This window comes from Arachis ipaensis, chromosome B7 (assembly GCF_059453495.1).
Source record: "Arachis ipaensis isolate K30076 ecotype BB chromosome B7, ASM5945349v1, whole genome shotgun sequence".
Taxonomy (NCBI): Eukaryota; Viridiplantae; Streptophyta; class Magnoliopsida; order Fabales; family Fabaceae; genus Arachis; species Arachis ipaensis.
The window spans coordinates 73,140,586-73,161,537 of NC_142442.1; the positions used below are offsets into that span (position 1 = coordinate 73,140,586).

General features: G+C 33.2%; 1 protein-coding gene across 1 annotated transcript; it reads left to right on the top strand.

Annotated features, from left to right (window-relative positions):
* Positions 1-7,547: 7,547 nt before the first annotated feature.
* Positions 7,548-8,430, top strand: LOC107608594 (protein SHI RELATED SEQUENCE 3-like). The gene is made up of 2 exons (XM_016310340.3): positions 7,548-7,833; positions 8,117-8,430. Exons 1-2 carry the CDS (start codon positions 7,548-7,550, stop codon positions 8,428-8,430), a joined length of 600 nt encoding a protein of 199 aa, XP_016165826.1.
* The last annotated feature ends 12,522 nt before the right edge of the window (positions 8,431-20,952 follow it).

A 20,952-nucleotide genomic window follows, 5' to 3' on the forward strand; every position in this document is an offset into this window, starting at 1 on the left:
GACATTTTACATCAGAACTTGTATTTTCTATGACATGAGTCTCTAAACCCCATGGTTGGGGGTGAGGAGCTCTACTGTGTTTCGATGGATTAATGCAATTACTACTGTTTTTCATTCAATCACGCTTGTTTCTATTCTAAGATATTCAATCGCACTTCAACCTGATGAATGTGATGATCCGTGACACTCATCATCATTCTCACCTATGAATGCGTGTCTGACAACCACCTCCGTTCTATCTGCAATAGCTTGAGTGCATATCTCTTGGGTTTCTAATCTAAGATTAGAACCTTCGTGGTATAGGCTAGAATTATTGGTGGCCATTCTTGATATCCGAAAAGTCTAAATCTTGTCTGTGGTATTTCGAGTAGGATCCGGGAAGGGATGACTGTGATGAACTTCAAACTCATGAATGCTTGGCGCAGTGACAGCGTGCAAAAGGATCAATGGATCCTATTCCAACATTAGTGGGAACCAACAGATGATTAGCTATGTACATGGACCCTTTTCACTGAGAGGACGGCTGGTAGCCATTGACAACGGTGATCCACCAATATACAGCTTGCCATGGAAGGAGCCTTGCGTGCGTGAAGAAGAAGACAGTAGGAAAGCAGAGATTCAGAAGACAGAGCATCTCCAAAACCTCAACCTGTTCTCCATTATTGCATAACAAGTATTATTTAATCCATGTTCTTTTACTTATTCCAATTAAAACTGAGAATTATTATTGATATCCTTACTAAGAGTTACAAGATAACCATAGCTTGCTTCAAGCCGACAATCTCCGTGGGATCGACCCTTACTCACGTAAGGTATTACTTGGACGACCCAGTGCACTTGCTGGTTAGTTGTGCAGAATTACAAAAGTGTGATTGTGATTTAGTGCACCACTACGCTTTTAAAGTGTGCCTGCTTCTGTCTATGGCTACGCTTTTAAGCGTGGCAAAAAAGCGTAGACAAATCTCAAATCAATTGCCACCCTCATAAAAGCGTGGCTGTTGACCCCTTTCGCCATGCTTTTAAAGCGTGGCAAGAAAAAACATAGCCAAATTTCTATTTAATCGCCACCCTCTAAAAAGCGTGGCCATAGACCTTTTTCTTGTAGTGACAAACAAAAACCAGGTATCGACTACTTTGAAATATTTGCTCATGTTGCTAGATTAGACACTATTCGTATAATTATTTCACTCTCGGCCCAAAATAAGTGGAAGATACATCAGATGGATGTTAAATCAATATTTCTAAATGGCACTTTAGAAGAAGAAGTGTATGTTGAGCAATCTGCAGGATATAAAGTTTTTAGAGAAGAAGATAAAGTTTACAAATTGAAGAAAACTTGTATGGGTTGAAGCAAGCACCAAGAGCGTGGTACAAGAAGATTGATTCTTATTTCACTCAGAATGGTTTCAAAAGATGTCCATTTGAACATACTCTTTATATCAAGTTCGTTGAACCTGGAGATATCTTGATTGCGTGTCTTTATGTTGACGATTTAATCTTTACTAGCAACAATTTGAAGATAATTGTAGAATTTAGGGAAGCTATGATAAAGTACTTTGAAATGACGGATATAGGCTTGATGTCTTATTTCCTTGGCATCGAAGTTCTTTAAAAAAGATAATGGAATTTTCATTTTTCAGAGGAAATATGCAAATGATATTTTAAAGAAATTTCATATGGAACATTCAAAGCCAGTTCCTATTCTAGTCGAAGAGAAGTTCAAGTTGCTGAGAGAATATAAAGGAAGAACAGTAAATCCTACATATTACAAAAGCTTGATTGGAAGTCTGAGGTACTTAACTGCAACCAGACCATATATTGTGTTTGAAGTTGGTTTACTTAGCAGATTTATGGAGCCAATGATAAATATATAGATAGATAATGGTATGAAAAAAGAATAATGAAAACAAAAATTAGAAATTCTAAAAGAATAATAAAACTAAAGATAATTTGGAAAAACTACCAAAAGTAGCCATGAAGTTTACGAACGCTGACAAAAGTACCCATAAACTAAGGAAATTAACGTTGTACCTATGAAAGATGGGTTCCGTATGATAAAAGTATCTAAATCCTAATTTTTTGTTGATTTTTTAATAAAATTCCTAAACTACCCCACCCTAACCCCATTCTACCATCACTCCATCTCTTCTCTTCTTCCTCTCTTCTCACTTATCCCTCAAAAACCCTCACAGAGTCACAAAAACTCTCCTCCTACCTCATTGTCGTCCGCCACCCACCTACTCCATTACCGCCAATCTCTTCCCCTCTCACTGCTTCTCCCTCTCACTATTAAGGTGACTACAACACCTTCATCGCACACCTGTGACCCAACCTGAGGAGAATGCTTCCATGGCGCGCCTGTTGTAGCCGAGGAGAACGCCGTCGTGGCGCGTCTGACCCAGCCGAGGAGAACACCGTCGTCGCACACCTGAGAAGAGAGAGGGGTCGTGGTACTCTTGCATGCAGAAAGCGGGTTCAGTAAAGAAAAATCAGAGAAGAAAGGGAGGCGGCATTGTGGATGGAGGTTCTGTCATTGACGATGTTACAGTCGGCCGGCGAAGAAAAAGGTATTTTTTTTTAAAACATTTTTATTTTATTTTTCTTCTTTTCAGAAATTGATTTAGTTACTATTAAAATGATACTGTTCTATTTTTTTTAAATCTGCTTCTATTTTTTATGAAGGCTGAGATTGATTTACAGAGGCTACTTCTACTTCTGATTTTTGCTGAAATAAATTTCAAATTAGATGGATGGATTTGTTGATTTTTTATGGTTGATGGCTTTTTCTATTTCTAGTTTTACTAAAGTGAATTGAAATTGGATGAATGGATTTGAAAATTTTTATGTTTTGAGTATTTTTTGGTGTTTGATTAATTTGGTTTGGGTATGGATTATAAACTTATGACTGAATCGGTTGAGGTCCGATCCTCTACCACCACCACCACTACCATTGATTTCGGTCTGGTTTGTTGTAGGAGTAGTTTTGGATTCCATGGCAAGAGTTGGTGCAAATTGAGTTATGAAAGGTTGAAAAAGTGAGTTGAGGTTGAGTGTAGGGTAGTTTAGGAATTTTATTAAAAAATCAATAAAACATTAAGATTTGGATACTTTTGTCATACGGAACACATCTTTCATGGGTACAACGTTAATTTCCTTAATTTATGGGTACTTTTGTCAGTGTTCGTAAACTTCATGGGTACTTTTGATAGTTTTTCCAAATGTTGAATATAAAATTATTAGAAATAAAAGTTTTTTAGCCATTAAAATTATACGAAAGAAAAGAGTGATTTAAATATAAATTTTTATATCTACTCTAGATTAAATAAAATTGAGAAATAAATAAATTGATAAATGTTTATAATTTTTTATCTTCATTGTTACACATAATAACAACTTAATGATTTAAGGATTATACCTAAATTAAATTAAATTTAATTATTCTATATATTAAAAAAATTAAATAACTTATAGATTTTTTTATTTTTTATTTAATTATTCTATACAAAATTTTTGAATGCTTGATATCTTAATTTTTTTTAAATGATAAAATATGATTTAACAAGCAAGTATGAAAAATAAATATCTAAATAATAGTTATACATCTAGATATCTAAATCAAACAAAAAAATATTTTTTTAACAAATCTTTAACAACTCTAAAGTTAATATAATGGATAGTTATGGATCAAGGCAATAAACAAAAATGAGAGCTACTATAATGATATAGTGGTAATTGATTACGGTTGGGGTTAATAGAAGAAGAAAACAAGAAAAGGGAATAAAACAAGGTTAATAGTGACGAGACAATAATAGTTATTAATATAATTTTAATTTTAACAAAATGATATAAATAAGATCACGTTAATATTAAAATAAAAGAATACTTATCAAATAAATTTAAAAAATGAATAATATATTAACAAAAAAATTAAAATTAATTTCTTAAAAACAATAGAAAAGCGGCTTAGTGCCTGTTGAGCCGCTAGTATAAATAAAAAACAAGGGCATGTAATAACACTAAAAATCAAATAAACCATGCTATATATTTATAGAGGAATGCTAGGGGCCAGCAACTTTTGTGATTTGTAGCCATCAAATAATTATCAACGATGGTTTTAATGGTATGAGATTGATGTGAGATTTCATCCAATGGCTCACTTTTCTTTGCTGGTTATATCTTGGCCAGAATTTAACGAAATTGCTGGCCCTAGGCTTTTCCTTTATTGATTATGGTTGTACTTGAATTTATATGGGCAGAGGCTAGTGATCAAAACAAATAGTACAAAGTTTATGCCCTTTTCCCTAATGCTGTTTGTCTTTCTCTGTGTCACTTCCTTGTATATCTTTGGTCTTCTAGTCCGTGACCCTTTGTTCCTGTAAGCACTTTTCTAAACTTTGTAATTTTAATAATTTTAGTAACATTTTACTATTTTGGAAGAGAATTTTAATTATTAAACCATCGTTTTGTTCTTCTAGATATTAAGAATTTTTTTCCTAAGGACTAATATTAACGAAGAGATAAAAGAAGAAAGTATAGTTGTATTTGATTGCAATTTGACTTGTGCATACTAATATTTATAGATCAAGATTATCTGCTGCTAATTAACAATAAGCATCTTAAGGTGTCACTTCTTTCCATATCATTTGATCTTAGTGTTTGTATATATTATTTATATAGGAATATTAATTTCATTTTAAATTTATCATGCAGAATCTTTATAAGGAGTAAAAAAATTCGACAAAAACAAACAATTTTTCATACCACAGGTGCTAAGTTAATAGCAAGAAAAAGGTTGAAATGATAATTTTTCTTGTATAATCAATTGTTATGGTACTAATATTCCTGTTTGAAGAAAAAAAGAATAATCTTATTCTATGACTTATGCATGCACACTTAAAATAACATATAGGAATCTAATTTTTTATTGGTTAATCCTTTAACTCTTTTTTTGTTGTAGGAATTGAATCAAAAAAGCGAAATTTTATTGCCAAAAAAGTTAGAAAGTAAATCTTTTGGAACAAGCAACAAAGAAAACATGATTTTGCATGATATCTATGTATTAAAGACCATATGTTAAGACGTATTATTGAAAAACTATGTTATTTTTGATATTTTGTTTTTGGATTATGACTTTTAATTTTTGATGATTATATACGAATTATAAAAACTATATGAAATATAAAAATTATTTGTTCCAACCGTCAATTTAAACGAGCAAAAGTTATTATTTTAATCTGATAAAAAATAGTATAAAATTATCATTTTAATTCAATAAAAATGATGATTAAAACGGTCATTTTCAACAGTATAAAATTTTTATTTATTTAAGTAAAAGCGGCGGTTAAAATCGTCATTTTAGATGAGTAAAATCTTTTATTTTAACAAATAAAAAATGACGCTTTTAACCGTCACTTTAAACTAAAAATTGCCATTTTATTTGGTAAAAATGTGTTTTAATTACCATTTTAAATATCAAAAAATGTCATTTTAACTGATTTTAAACTGCCATTTTAAAGAATTAAAAATCGTTATTTTAAACATAGAAAAAACTGTCATTTTAACCATGTAAATTGTGACGATTTTAAAAAATTGTCATAGAAATATGGCGGTTATTTTACTGCCATTTAAGATAATAATGACAATTCAAACCCAGTAATAACTCCAAAAATCGTCATTTTAAACACAATTTTTTATACTGAGTGTAAAATCATAAACTATTTTATCAAAATTAAATTTACACAAATAGTAGCTGAAAAACTCTCTCCTCTATTTCAATGCAGTGCTTCTTCTCTATCTCAATCGTTTTCCTTTTGCTTAAAACGCAAATTCTGATGGATTATAATGTTCAAGCTTGTGCCATGCACTTGTATGTATCTTGCACGCAGGAAGCGGTAAACCTGCAAAACACAAATTCAATTTTGTTATGCACCCTAAAAAACATAACTTGTGTTTTGTTTGAATCAAGAGAAAAAGTGACCGAAGTTGTAGACCTGTCTCCTACATGGTGACACACTTCAACTTGGATTTGGCAGCTCATTTCCCCCTTTTTTTTTTTTTTTACTCTGTTCTCCTAAAAACACAAATTGCGTTTTGCAGGTCATTTAGTTTTTATTTTTTTTTCTGACAAATATAAATTGCATTTTATAGATATATAATAATTCAAATCATCATTATTTTTGTATAAAACACATCATAATACAATATAAGTGAATTACACCATCATTTACTATCCTTAAATTAATTTCTGTCAAATATCTCTTTAGTCTTTAAGAAAAGGTACACATTTGCCGAAAGGAGGGCAACGGATTTCAATACGGGTAAATATTTAATTGCAATTGCCGTACTTTAATTTCTATGTTCTCACTGCAATGATGATTACTGTTCCACATATAACTTGAAAGCGAGGAACTTTTGACCTGAACCTTTGTAGCATATGCATACGTCAATAGAAACATAAAATGTAATATTAGGTGATAAATTATGCTACAGCAAAAATTACTTCTTTTTAGCAAATTCTTAATGAATAACATAATGATTACTATATATTTAATTTATATTTTTACGATAATTATATATTTTATTATTACTATATACTATAATGAGAATATTATATTTTTTGTGGTTATTATAAAAGTTTTTACTGGTATTTTTATAATTATCGCAAAAAATTTTTAACGAAAAAATATAAGATGATTATTTTTATTATTATTAAAAATAAAATAAATGATTTTCAAATAGTATCACATAATTTTTTGTCAAGTAAAATTTTGTTGCGAGCGTTTATAGAGGTAGAATGATCAAAGCAAAGATTAATGATTGAACATGAATCTGTTGAATATATAGCACTTAATTACCAAAATTGATTCATACCATATATGTGTAGCTTCCCATAAATTAACTTTATGGAGCTACTCCAAATGAGTGGTTTCACTTCAAATAAATTTGTATGCATAGCTGAACTTTGTTTCTTAAAAGATAGGATTGCTTTGTTACTGTGTCGGTAAACGTAGGTCAAAGGCTATAAATAAGTACCTTTTGAAAGGACAAATAAATATTTAATTTATAACAATGTGGTCAATTATTGTCATGATAATTCAGACACCAATAATACTGTTGATGCCTATCTAAATGCAATTCTCTAATAATAAATAATTTAAGTATTGATCCATTTACTACTGAAGCAGCTATAATATCTATTGATCCCAAGATGTTTGTCCTTCCAATTACTACTTCCTTTAATTTCTTTCCCGGTAATAAGCTTATTGCTTATTTAAATTTGTTCTTACATAACCTAGAATTGATTCTTGTGCTATTTGTATGGTGGCGGCTTTAATTTGTGAATATGTAGCGCCATGCGTGTACTCGTGTCGTCAAGTGATTATTATATTATAACAAGAGACAAAGTAGTAAAGACAACTATTATTGCTTCCTTCTGGCAAGGTGGAGAGAAGAGAAGAGAAAAGAACATTATTATATATCACTGAGAAAAGGTTAGTTTCAGTTGTTGAAGAAGTGTAAGTGTGATTCCAATAGTAACAGAAAAGGAGATGCCAACGGCAACAAACAGTATTGAAAAAGAAGAAGAAGAAACAGGGATAAAGGGGGATCAAAGTTCAACGAAGTGCCAAGACTGTGGGAACCAAGCGAAGAAGGAGTGCTCATATTGGAGGTGCAGAACATGCTGCAAGAACAAAGGATTCCATTGTCAAACCCATATCAAGAGCACTTGGGTCCCCGTTGACCGAAGGCGCCACAGGGAAGTAAATAACCACTTTCAGTTGCACCACCCACATATCTCCAAAAAGCACAAGCACTTCTACTCACCATCACCAGGTTTTCCTTCCTATTTCACTTGATGGTCATGTATCATCTTTTTTTTTTTTTTTTTTTTTTTTGGTTTAGCGGATAGAGGAAGATACATAATTTATTTATTATTTTTATTTATTTTATAATACTAAATATTTTTATTATAAGAATTCTAATCCTATATCACAATATCATTTTCTTAAAACAGACTCGATCGTTTCATTTGAGTAGTTAATTAATACAAAAGAATACTGAATATAGCCCTAGCAAGAAGATAGAAACTATGTTATATATTTATTATATGTTTCAGGTGTAGAGGACAAGTTAAAGTTGCCATCTGCTACGAATTCCATGGCTATATTTCGGCGCGTTGAGGTTAGGTCAATGGATCATGCGGTTAACGAAATTGGCTATCAAACATGTGTCAACATTGGAGGACATGTATTTAGTGGTCTTCTGTATGATCATGGCCCTGCTGCTCCTTTTCTGGATCATCATCATCAACAGAATCTCAATCATGGTGCAAGTATGGGTCCAGTTGATGATGTTGATGAACCTTTCTTGCCTCCACCACCACTATCAGACCCGCTACGTACGCCCTACTTCTCATTTCCAAAACCATAGCCGCTGCTAATTATTATCATGCATGTTGTTGGGTATATGAAGATGGTAAGATGACAAAATTTTATATTTGTGTAGTGGTTTTAAGGCACGATTAGATCGCTTTTTTTAGAAAGATATTTGTTCCCACACTTAGTTGCTATATGGTTGATGACAATACTCTCCCAAGATACCATAAAACCTAAGAATTTCTTAATTAGCAATAGTAAGAAATTTTCAACTCTCTTGAACAAAGAAAATTTCTTAAAAGTTGATTAAAATGTACACTTAGTACTTCTTCTTATGAAATAGTGAATAAGGACTTATTTATACATATTACACATAGCAATTATGATTAGTTACGTATATAAATGATTTTGTCTTTTCTATTGCCAATAGATACAATGTTTTGAACATACACAATTTTTAAAGAGTTGTGTCCCTTTAGCCAATAGACACAATGTTTTGAATATACACAATCATTAAAAGGTTGTGTCCCTTCAACCAAATGGTACTAAACGGTTAGTAACCGTTTATTAATATTAATAATAATATTAATAATAATATCAATAATATTAATAATATTAATTAATCAAATTTGTAAATACTCTTCAATCCCCCACTATCTACAAAATTTAAATGTCATACAAGTATATGCATAAAGAATGTGTCACTAAGATTAAACATTCTTTTAGTGTAAATTTTAAAGTTCTAACGAAGTAATAGGTGTCTAATCGATTAAACCTATACTCCATATGCTAGTACCAAAAAATCACACACATTACTTATACCCTCCAAGTTCAAGAGTTTACAATTTTAAGCACTTGTATGGCCTTGTGCTCATCCTGGTTTCATGAATATTTACGAGAATAAAACCTCTAAAATTCTCGATTAGAGCGGCACCACTCTTATATTCATATAGGTGGAATCTTTTGATAGATAATATTATCATTCCATTAAGAGTTTAAACTCACCCTCCTAATTTATTGTAAATAGCACTAAATCCTATACCTTAGTGCTCCAATTGCTAAATAACTTGTTATTACCCATTAAACCTTGAAACTAGTGGTCTACTAGAATAAGGTTGGGTTCCCATCAGTTAGCAATAATAGGTTTTAATCCCATTTTAACAGTAGTCTCTTTGATTTTATCCCTTGACAAACCTTTAGTCAAAGGATCTGCTAAATTTCCTTGAGATCTTACATAAGTGATGGTAATTACACCATCATCTATTAGTTGCCTCACAAACTCATGTCTCAAACTTATATGTCTAGACTTTCCATTATAAACCTTATTATATGCTCGAGACATGGTTGATTCACTATTACAGAAGATTGAAATGGCTGTCGTCTGCTGTGGCCACAGCTTTATATCATATAACAAATTTCTTAACCATTCTGCTTCTTTACCTGCAATTGATAAAGCTACAAACTCAGCCTCCATAGTAGAATGTGTAATACATGTTTGTTTCTTTGAGACCCAACTTATTACTCCACCACCTATGGTGAAAATTCATCCTGAAGTAAATTTGTTGTCACTAAGATTTGTAATCCAACTTGCATCGGAATAACCTTCTAAAACTGCGGGATAATCACTATAATGTAATCCCAAGTTTATGGTTTTCTTGAGATAACTAAGAACTCTTGTTATAGCTTTCCAATGTTGATTACTAGACTTTCCTGTAAACCTTGATAATTTGCACACAACAAATGCTATATCAGGTCTAGTACAATGCATTGCATACATTAACCTTCCTATAGCACTAGCATATTCTAATTGTGCTATAGGTCTTCCTATGTTTTCTTCTAATTTAAGATTAGGATCATAGGGCGTATTGGATTCTTTAATTGTGAGATGATCAAACTTTTCCAATACCTTTTTGATATAATGAGATTGACTTAAAGTAAAGCCAACTTCATTCTTATGCACTTTTATGCCTAATATTGTATCAACTTCATTCAAATCCTTCATCTTGAATTTAGAATTTAGATACTCCTTCGTTATGCGAATTCCTTCTAAATTTGTTCTGATGATTAACATATCATCAACATATAAACAAATAATTACTCCATAATTTTTAGTAAATTTTGAGTAAATACATTTATCCGCACTATTATGTGAGAAGCCATTTGATAACACCACTGAATCAAACTTCTCATACCATTGTTTAGGCGCTTGTTTTAGCCCATACAAAGACTTAATTAATTTGAAAACTTTCTTTTCATTTTCGGATAGCACATATCTTTTCGGTTGCTCCATATATATTTCTTGTGAAATATTAGTATCATTTTAGGGATATTCTAAATTAGAAGTTGAATAATTGATAAATTTATTTTTAATAAATTCTACCTCTCTTGATTCAACAACTACATTAGATACTAAGTCTAATATTTATATGCTTTAGAATTTTGAGCATATCCTATAAAAGTGCCTTTTATGGCTCTTGGCCCCAATTTGGTTCTCTTTTGATCAGGAACTCGATAAAAGGCTAAACACCCCCACACTTTAAGATAATTTAATTAGGTTTCTTTCCTTTCCAAATTTCATAAGGAGAAACCTTTCTATGTCTTGATGGTATCCTATTATGGATATGACATGATGTCAATAATGTTTCACCCACAAATTGTAAGCCAATTTTGCATTTAGTAACATTGAATTAACCATATCCACTAAGGTACGGTTTTTCCTTTCCGCCAAACCATTTTGTTGCAGAATATATGGAGCGGAAGATTGATGCACAATACTATGTAATTCACAAAAGTGATCAAATTCATTAGAAGAAAAAAAATATTCTTCACCTTGCAGTGATTCAGAGATCACCACTTATAGATCACGAAGTCTACTTACAAGGATTTGTAATTCATGAATTTGATCCATATCAGGCATAGTATCATTCATAATAAATTCGAAATATTTTATCATAATAAACTTATCTGTTCCTTGTCGTTTAGTATTGTACTTTTCTTCCAAAGATTTCCAAATCTCCAATGGTGATTGAATTAACATATGACATCAACATGCAAAAGTATCTTCATCACATTTCTTCTTCAATTGAACAATCTCTTCTTCCTCTTCCAGTGTGGAATTTTTCAGCAGCATTGGCAATTGGTGTAGTCTTTGGGTCAATCACATATGCAAGATTGAGAACTGAAAGAAGAAACATCATTTTGTCTTTCCAACGATTGAAGTTCGTTCCATCTAAGCGATCTAATTTGACAAACTCTTGATTCATGACCTTGAACGTAGTGTTTTAATCTTGTGCCATCTTCAAGAGATATCTCTCTAAAATTGTTGGATATATGAAGATCGTAAGATGACAAAATCTTATATTTGTGTAGTGGTTTCAAGGTACGATTAGATCGCTTTCTTTAGAGAGATATTTGTCCCCACACTTAGTTGCTATAGGGTTGATGACAATACTCTCACATAATACAATGAAACTTAAGAATTTTTTAATTAGCAATAGTAAGAAATTCTCAACTCTCTTGAACAAAAATATTTTTTTAATAGTTGATTAAAATATATACTTAGTACTTCTTCTTATGAAATAGTGGACAATAACTTATTTATACATATTGTACATAGCAATTATGATTAGTTACGTATACAAATGATTGTGTCTTTTCTATTGTCAATAAATACAATGTTTTGAATATACACAATTCTTAAAGAGTTGTGTCTCTTTAACCAATAGATATAATATTTTAAACATACACAATCATTAAAAAGTTATATCCCTTCAACCATATGATACTAAACAGTTAATAACTGTTTATTAATATTAATAATAATATCAATAATATTAATAATATTAATTAATCAAATTTATAAATACCCTTCACATGTAACACATGGCATGGGGAATTGAGATAGAAGATCCATCCATAGAGTTAGAACTAACAGTTATTTATTTTAATGAGTAATTAAGTAGGGGATTCCAGCAGGATACACAATTTCACTTATCAAACGCTCAAGTCTGTGTTCATGCTATCCTACTTTTCATGTATCATAGCATAATAGCATAAGAAATATTTGAAGTGCACTGGAGAATATTAGTACACTAATTATTTTAATTGTTAATTTTAATTAATATATATTATATATATTTTTTATAGTTCAAATCAACGGTTAAAACAATTGGAGTATCGATACTCCAAGTGCACTTGAGATGTTTCCAATAGCATATACAATTAATTAAGGCCTGTGCCTGCCTAGCTACCTAGCACTACAGACATGTGTAGGTTTTGCAGTTTTGTCTTGTGATGTGATTCACTTTTTAGGTACTTGGGCTCTTTATTCATGCTGTTTTCCTCAACTTAATTATCTTCCACTCGCCCCCTTTTATCACCATCCTTCTGTGCTCCTACTTTTGACATTTTCAAGGCCATACCAACAAAATATATATGTAATTCTTTCCATATGCCGTGTCTGTTTTGGCTGCGTCAAACTCAAGTTTCTACATAGGAACAAGCACATATATGATATAGGAAACATTTCAAGTGTATCGGGAAGTATCGGTGCACCAATTGTTTTAACCGTTGATTTCAATTAATATATATTATATATATTTTTTATAATTTAGATCAACGGTTAAAATAATTGGAACACCGATACTCCTGGTACACCTGAAATGTTTCCTATAATATATCATAAGAAAATTATCAGGCATTTATTTCAAGTACTTTCATGGAACATGGCTGTTCCAAGAAGCAAAGGGTTTTCATGTTAATTTTGTCGTTTAGTAACCTTTTGAAAGAGCCAAAAATCCTCCAAATTAGACAGCAAATGACATAAATGGGCAGCTATAAATGCAGAGGCCGAGTTTCATTAGGGCAATCTTCCAAATTTTTTAGAAAAAAAATTAGTAGTAATTCTTCAAATAATAAAGAATAGTTGAGTTGGTTTAAATATTTTACTATATTTGCTGCTTTGTTTCTCATTATAAAAAGTACATTTTGCTAAAAAATTAGGTATTTTTTATTTATTTAATTTAATTTTTTATATGATAAAAATATTAGAATATTCAATAAGTATTGATATTATTGTTTGTATAAATTGATAAAAAAAATCAATAAATATTATAAATTTTAATATTTATTCTTCTAATTCTTTTTACATATTTTTACAGGATATATATTCAAATTTTCATACAAAATAATGATGAAAAATCAAAGAATTGATGTATTTTTTAAGAGAAAGGCTAATATTCAAAAAGGAGAACATATAATTTCTACAATATCAGCACCTGTAAATAATTCTTCTACTTGAATGAATCACGAAGAAAATGAGATACAACTTTCAAAAATTCAAAGAGTTGCATTTGATGAGTTTGACCTTCATTCTTTGGAATGAGACCCTAAAAAACGGCTTCAAATTTGACAATATCACCCAAACCAAAGAGATGAGGTTAGACGAATTTATCTTAAATGGGGTCTATATCAAAAATATTTTGACAATTATTCTCTATTTTGTAGAATTATTTATTTATTAACTTATTAGTAACAAACTTAAAGAATAATTATATTTATAAATTTTATTTTAATATAAATATTATTATTAAATTTTTATGTTAAATTTTTGCCCCCTAAAATTTTGTTTCAAGCTCAGCTACTATATAAATGATCCGCTCCACTAAGATTACGAAGTTGGCTTTTAATATGAGTTGACTTAGTTGTTTACCCTCTAAAGTGTACTGCTTAATTATTTGTGTGCTTCTATTTTAACTTTATATGATCATAACAACTGTACATACAATCACATCCAAGTATAATTGTATTATGTTTGTAATGAAAATCTATTTTCATCATATAAAATTTAATACTAATTTAGTATAAAATAATTTATGTCAATGTTTTTTTCATTGTATCATATTATTATATCAACAATTTTTCATAAATAGTAATTCTACAATTTCTCAATATAATAAATGAATGAATTTTTACATAGTAATGATTCAAAGAATATAAATTTTAATATGTAAAACATTTGTCTCGATTTATGGGTATCATTACTCATCAATAGTTTCAAAATTTAAATTAATTTTGCTATATCATTTATGAGCGGATAATTTATACGTTTTTTGACATTGTTTTTAGTATGTTTTTAGTATATTTTAGTTAGTTTTTATTATGTTTTTACTAGTTTTTATTCAAAAATCACATTCCTGGACTCCACTATGAGTTTGTGTATTTTTCTGTGATTTCAGGTATTTTCTGGTTGAAATTGAGGGACCTGAGCAAAAATCTGATTTAGAGGCTGAAGAAAGACTACAAATGCTATTGGATTCTGACCCTCAGCCACTCAAAATCGATTTTCTCGAGCTAAAGAAGCCCAATTGGCGCGCTCTTAATTGCGTTGGAAAGTAGACATCTTGGGCTTTCCAGCAATATATAATAGTCCATACTTTACCCGAGTTTTGATGACGTAAACTGGCGTTTTAACGCCAACTTTCTACCCTATTCTGGCGTTAAACGCCAGAACTGGCATGAAAGCTGGAGTTAAACGCCCAAACTGGCACAAAAGCTGGCGTTTAACTCCAAGAAAAGTCTCTACATGTGAAAGCTTCAATGCTCAGCCCAAGCACACACCAAGTGGGCCCCGGAAGTGGATTTCTACACTAACTATTCTAGCTTACTCATTTTCTGTAACCCTAGGTCACTAGTTCATTATAAAAACTACTTTTAGTGATCCATTTTGTACCTCATGACATTTTACATCTGAATTTTATATCTTCTATGGCATGAGTCTCTAAACCCCATGGTTGGGGGTGAGGAGCTCTGCTGTGTTTCAATGAATTAATGCAATTACTACTGTTTTCCATTCTATCACGCTTGTTTCTATTCTAAAATATTCACTCGCACTTCAACCTGATGAATGTGATGATCCGTGACACTCATCATCATTCTCACCTATGAACGCGTGCCTGACAACTACCTCCGTTCTATCTGCAATAGCTTGAGTGCATATCTCTTGGGTTTCTAATATAAGATTAGAACCTTCGTGGTATAGGCTAGAATTATTGGTGGCCATTCTTGAGATCCAGAAAGTCTAAACCTTGTCTGTGGTATTTCGAGTAGGATCTGGGATGGGATGACTGTGACGAGCTTCAAACTCGCGAGTGTTAGGCGTAGTGACAGACGCAAAAGGATCAATGGATCCTATTTCAACATGAGTGAGAACCGACAGATAATTAGCCGTGCGGTGACAGCGCATTTGGACCATTTTCACTGAGAGGACGAATGGTAGCCATTGACAACAGTGATCCACCAACATACAGCTTGGCATGGAAGGAGCCTTGCGTGCGTGAAGAAGAAGACAGTAGGAAAGCAGAGATTCAGAAGACAGAGCATCTCCAAAACCTCAACCTGTTTTCCATTACTGTATAACAAGTATTATTTAATCCATGTTCTTTTACTCATTCCAATTAAAACTGAGAAATATTATTGATATCCTGACTAAGAGTTACAAGATAACCATAGCTTGCTTCAAGCCGACAATCTCCGTGAGATCGACCCTTACTCACGTAAGGTATTACTTGGACGACCCAGTGCACTTGCTGGTTAGTTGTGCGGAATTGCAAAAGTATGATTGTGATTTCGTGCACCAAGTTTTTGGCGCCGTTGCCGGAGATTGTTCGAGTTTGGATAACTGACGGTTTATTTTGTTGCTTAGATTAGGAAAACTTTTTTTTTTTGGTTTAGAGTCTTCTATTATTGTTTTTGGTTGAAACTTTTTTTTATCCTTATTTTCTTTTTCAATTTTTTTGAAATTTTTTTAAACTAATAATTGAGTTTTTCTGTGTCAGTTTAGTTTCATATTTTAAGTTTGGTGTCAATTGCATGATTTTATTTTTTCTTCAATTTTTTTCGAATTATTAGTGCTTAGAATATAAAATTTTTTTAAGTTTGGTGTCCTTTGTGTTTCTGTTTTCTTAAAAATTTTTCAAAAGTTGTTCTTAGTGTTCATCGTGATATTCAAAGTTTCCCTGTTTGTTTCCTTTGTTTTGATCTAAAAATTTAAGTTTGGTGTCATTTTTACTATTTTTCTCTTTCTTCATTAAATTCAAAAATATATTTTCTCTTTATTTTAATTAATTTTCGAATTTTCCTTTAAAAATTCAGATTTCTATTTTAAAACTTTTTATTCCATCTTATCTTAGTTTTGAAATTTCAAAATTCAAATCTTTATGAAAAATCATATCCAAGGTTTTTCAAATCTTCTTAATTAAGTAATTATTTTAGCTTTCGAATTCATTTTTCCTTTTTCTTTTTTTTTTCAGAATTTATATTTTAATTTCTAATTATTTTATTTTTATCTTATTTTTCTTTATTATTCGTTTTGTTTTTAACTAAATAAAATAAAAATAAAAATATATTTTATTTGCAATTCACATCAATTCCCTTTTCTCCATCATGGACCTAAGTGAAAATGAGCAGTCCAGAAGGACTCTGGGGTCATATGCTAACCCCATTACTGCTGCATATGGGAGTAGCATCTGTATACCTCCCATCAGAGCAAGCAGTTTTGAGCTAAATCCTCAACTCATTGTCATGGTGCAGCAAAATTGCCAGTATTCTGGTCTTCCACAGGAAGAACCTACTGAGTTTCTGGCACAGTTCTTGCAATTTGCTGACACAGTACGTGACAAAGAAGTAGATTAGAATGTCTACAGATTATTACTATTTTCATTTGCTGTAAAGGATCAAGCTAAAAGGTGGTTAAATAACCAACCCACAGCAAGCATAAGAACATGGAAACAGTTATCAGACAAATTCCTGAATCAATTTTTCCCTCTAAAGAGGATGACACAGCTAATGCTGGACATCCAAGGATTTAAACAAGAGGATAATGAATCCCTTTATAATGCCTAGGAGAGGTACAGAGGGATGCTGAAAAAATGCCCCTCCGAAATATTTTCAGAGTGGGTGCAGCTAGACATCTTCTATTACGGGCTTACAAAAAGAGCCCAGATGTTTCTAGACCACTCAGCTGGTGGATTTATACACATGAGAAAGATGATTGAAGAGGATTAAGAGCTCGTAGATACGGTTGCTAAAAATCAACATCTGTACTCAAGCAGTGAGTCCTCCATAAAAGAAGAGGCTAGGGCAGTATCTACTGATCCTAATCCTCAAGAACAAATTGTTGAACTTAATCAGCAAATGCTCCTTATGACTAAATAATTAGCAGAATTTAAAGAGATGCTCCAAGACACTAAAAATGCTAACAAGAATATGGAAGCACAATTGAATCAGACAAGACAGCAGCTATCTAAACAGATAACAGAAGAATACCAAGCTGTTCAACTAAGGAGCAGAAAGACATTGAATAATTCAGCTCAAAGTAGCAGAAAGCCAAGAAAGGAACAACTGACAGAGGATGACCAAACCACTACCCAAAATCCCTCTGAGGACAGCAAGAGTCCAGAGAGGAATAATTCTGGCGTTCAAACGCCAGAAAAGGGTGAAAAATTAGCGTCAAACGCCCAGTGGATGCCCACTTCTGGCGTTCAAACGCCAGAAAAGGGAGAAAAGTTGGCGTTAAACGCCCATTCCTTGCCTAGTTCTGGCATTCAAACACTAGAAAATGGTGGAAAATTGGCGTTAAACGCCCATCCAACCTCTACTCCTGGTGTTCAAAAGCCAGTGACAGATCAGACACCTGCAAGTGCTGATTGTAACCCTCCTAAGAAGGCTTCCCTAGCCACCTCTATAGGAAATAAACCTGCAGCAACTAAGGTTGAGGAATACAAAGCCAATATGCCTTATCCTCAGAAACTTCGCCAAGCGGAATAGGATAAATAATTTGCCCGCTTTGCAGACTACCTCAGGACTCTTGAAATAAAGATCCCGTTTGCAGAGGCACTTGAGCAAATACCCTCTTATGCTAAGTTCATGAAAGAGATCTTAAGTCATAAGAAGGATTGGAGAGAAATTGAAAAAGTTTTTCTCACTGAAGAATGCAGTGCAGTCATTCTAAAAAGCTTACCAGAGAAGCTTAAAGATCCGGGAAGCTTTATGATACAATGCACATTAGAGGGCGCTTGTACCAAGACAGCTCTATGTGACCTTGGGGCAAGTATCAACCTAATACCTGCATCCACTATCAGAAAGCTTGGCTTGACTGAAGAAGTCAAACCAACCCGAATATGCCTCCAACTTGCTGATGGCTCCATTAAATATCCATCAAGCATAATTGAGGACATGATTGTCAAGGTTGGGCCATTTGCCTTTCCCAATGACTTTATAGTGCTGGAAATGGAGGAGCCTATGAGTGCAACTCTCATTCTAGGAAGACCTTTCCTAGCAACTGGACGAACTCTCATTGATGTACAAAAAGGAAAAGTGACCCTGAGAGTCAATGAGGATGAGTTCAAGTTAAATGCTGTCAAAGCTATACAGCATCGAGACATATCAAATGACTGCATGAGCACTGATATTATTGACTCTTTGGTAGAAGAGATCAATATGACTAAGAGTCTCGAATCAGTGCTAGAGGACATCTTTAAAGATGTTCAGCCTAATCTGGAGGAACCAGAGAAAACAGAAGAACCTCTGAAAACTCCTCAGGAAGAGGACAAGCCTCCTAAACCCGAGCTCAAATCACTATCACCATCCCTGAAATATGCATTTCTGGGAGAAGGTGACACTTTTCCAGTGATTATAAGCTCTGCTTTAAATCCACAGGAAGAGAAAGCATTAATTCAAGTGCTAAGGACACACAAGACAGCTCTTGGGTGGTCCATTGGTGATCTTAAGGGCATGAGCCCAGCCAGATACATACACAAGATCCTTTTGGAGGATGATGCTAAGCCAGTAGTTCAACCACAGAGGCGGCTGAATCCAGCCATGAAGGAGGTAGTGCAGAAGGAGGTCACTAAGTTACACGAGGCTGGGATTATTTATCCTATCTCTGATAGCCCCTGGGTGAGCCCTGTCCAAGTCGTCCCAAAGAAGGGAGGTATGACAGTGATTCAAAATTAAAAAAATGAACTGGTTCCTACAAGAACAATTATAGGGTGGCATATGTGTATTGACTATAGAAGGCTCAACACAGCCACCAGAAAGGATCATTTTCCTTTGCCATTCATAGACCAAATGCTAGAGAGACTAGCAGGTCATGAATACTACTGCTTTTTGGATGGCTATTCAGGTTATAACCAAATTGCAGTAGATCCTCAAGACCAAGAGAAAACAGCATTCACATGTCCATCTGGAGTATTTGCCTATAGAAGGATGCCTTTTGGTCTGTGCAATGCACCTGCAACCTTTCAGAGGTGCATGCTCTCTATTTTCTCTGATATGGTAGAAAAATTTCTGGAAGTCTTCATGGATGACTTCTCAGTATTTGGAGACTCTTTCAGCTCCTGTCTTGACCATCTAGCACTTGTTCTGAAAAGGTGCCAAGAGACTAACCTGGTTTTATACTGGGAGAAATGTCACTTCATGGTGACTGAGGAAATTGTCCTCGGGCACAAAATTTTGAACAAGGGAATAGAGGTTGATCAAGCTAAGGTAGAGGTAATTGAAAAATTACCACCACCTGCCAATGTTAAGGCAATCAGAAGCTTTTTGGGGAATGCAGGATTCTACATGAGGTTTATAAAGGATTTCTCAAAAATCACAAAACCTCTGAGCAATCTGCTAGCTGCTGACACGCTATTTATCTTTGATAGAGAGTGTCTGCAGGCGTTTGAAACTCTGAAAGCTAAGCTGGTCACAGCACCAGTCATTTCTGCACCAGACTTGACATTACCATTTGAATTAATGTGTGATGCCAGTGACCATGCTATTGGTGCAGTATTAGGACAGAGGCACAACAAGCTTCTGCACGTCATTTACTATGCAAGCCGCATTCTAAATGACTCACAGAAGAATTACACAACCACAGAGAAAGAGCTGCTTGTAGTGGTTTATGCCATTGACAAGTTTAGATCCTATTTAGTAGGATCAAAAGTGATTGTGTATACTGACCATGCTGCTCTTAAATATCTACTCACAAAGCAGGATTCAAAACCCAGGCTCATAAGATGGGTGTTGCTTCTGCAAGAGTTTGATATAGAAATATGAGACAGAAAAGGGACAGAGAACCAGGTAGCTGATCACCTGTCCCGGATAGAACCAGTAGCAGGGGCGTCCCTCCCTTCTACTTTGATCTCTGAGACCTTTTCGGATGAGCAACTGTTTGCCATTCTGGAAGCACCATGGTTTGTAGACATTGTAAATTATAAAGCTGTGAGATTCATACCCAAGGAGTACAGTAGGCAGCAAACAAAAAAACTAATTTCTGATGCAAAGTACTACTTGTGGGATGAACCATATCTCTTTAAGAGATGTGCAGACGGAATGATCCGCAGATGCGTGCCTAGAGAAGAGGCATAGAAGATCCTATGGCATTGCCATGGATCACAATAAGGAGGAAATTTCGGAGGTGAGCGAACAGCCACTAAGGTCCTCCAATGTGGCTTCTACTGGCCTACTCTCTATAGAGATTCCCGAGAGTTTGTGCGTAACTGTGACAGTTGCCAGAGAGCTGGTAACTTGCCTC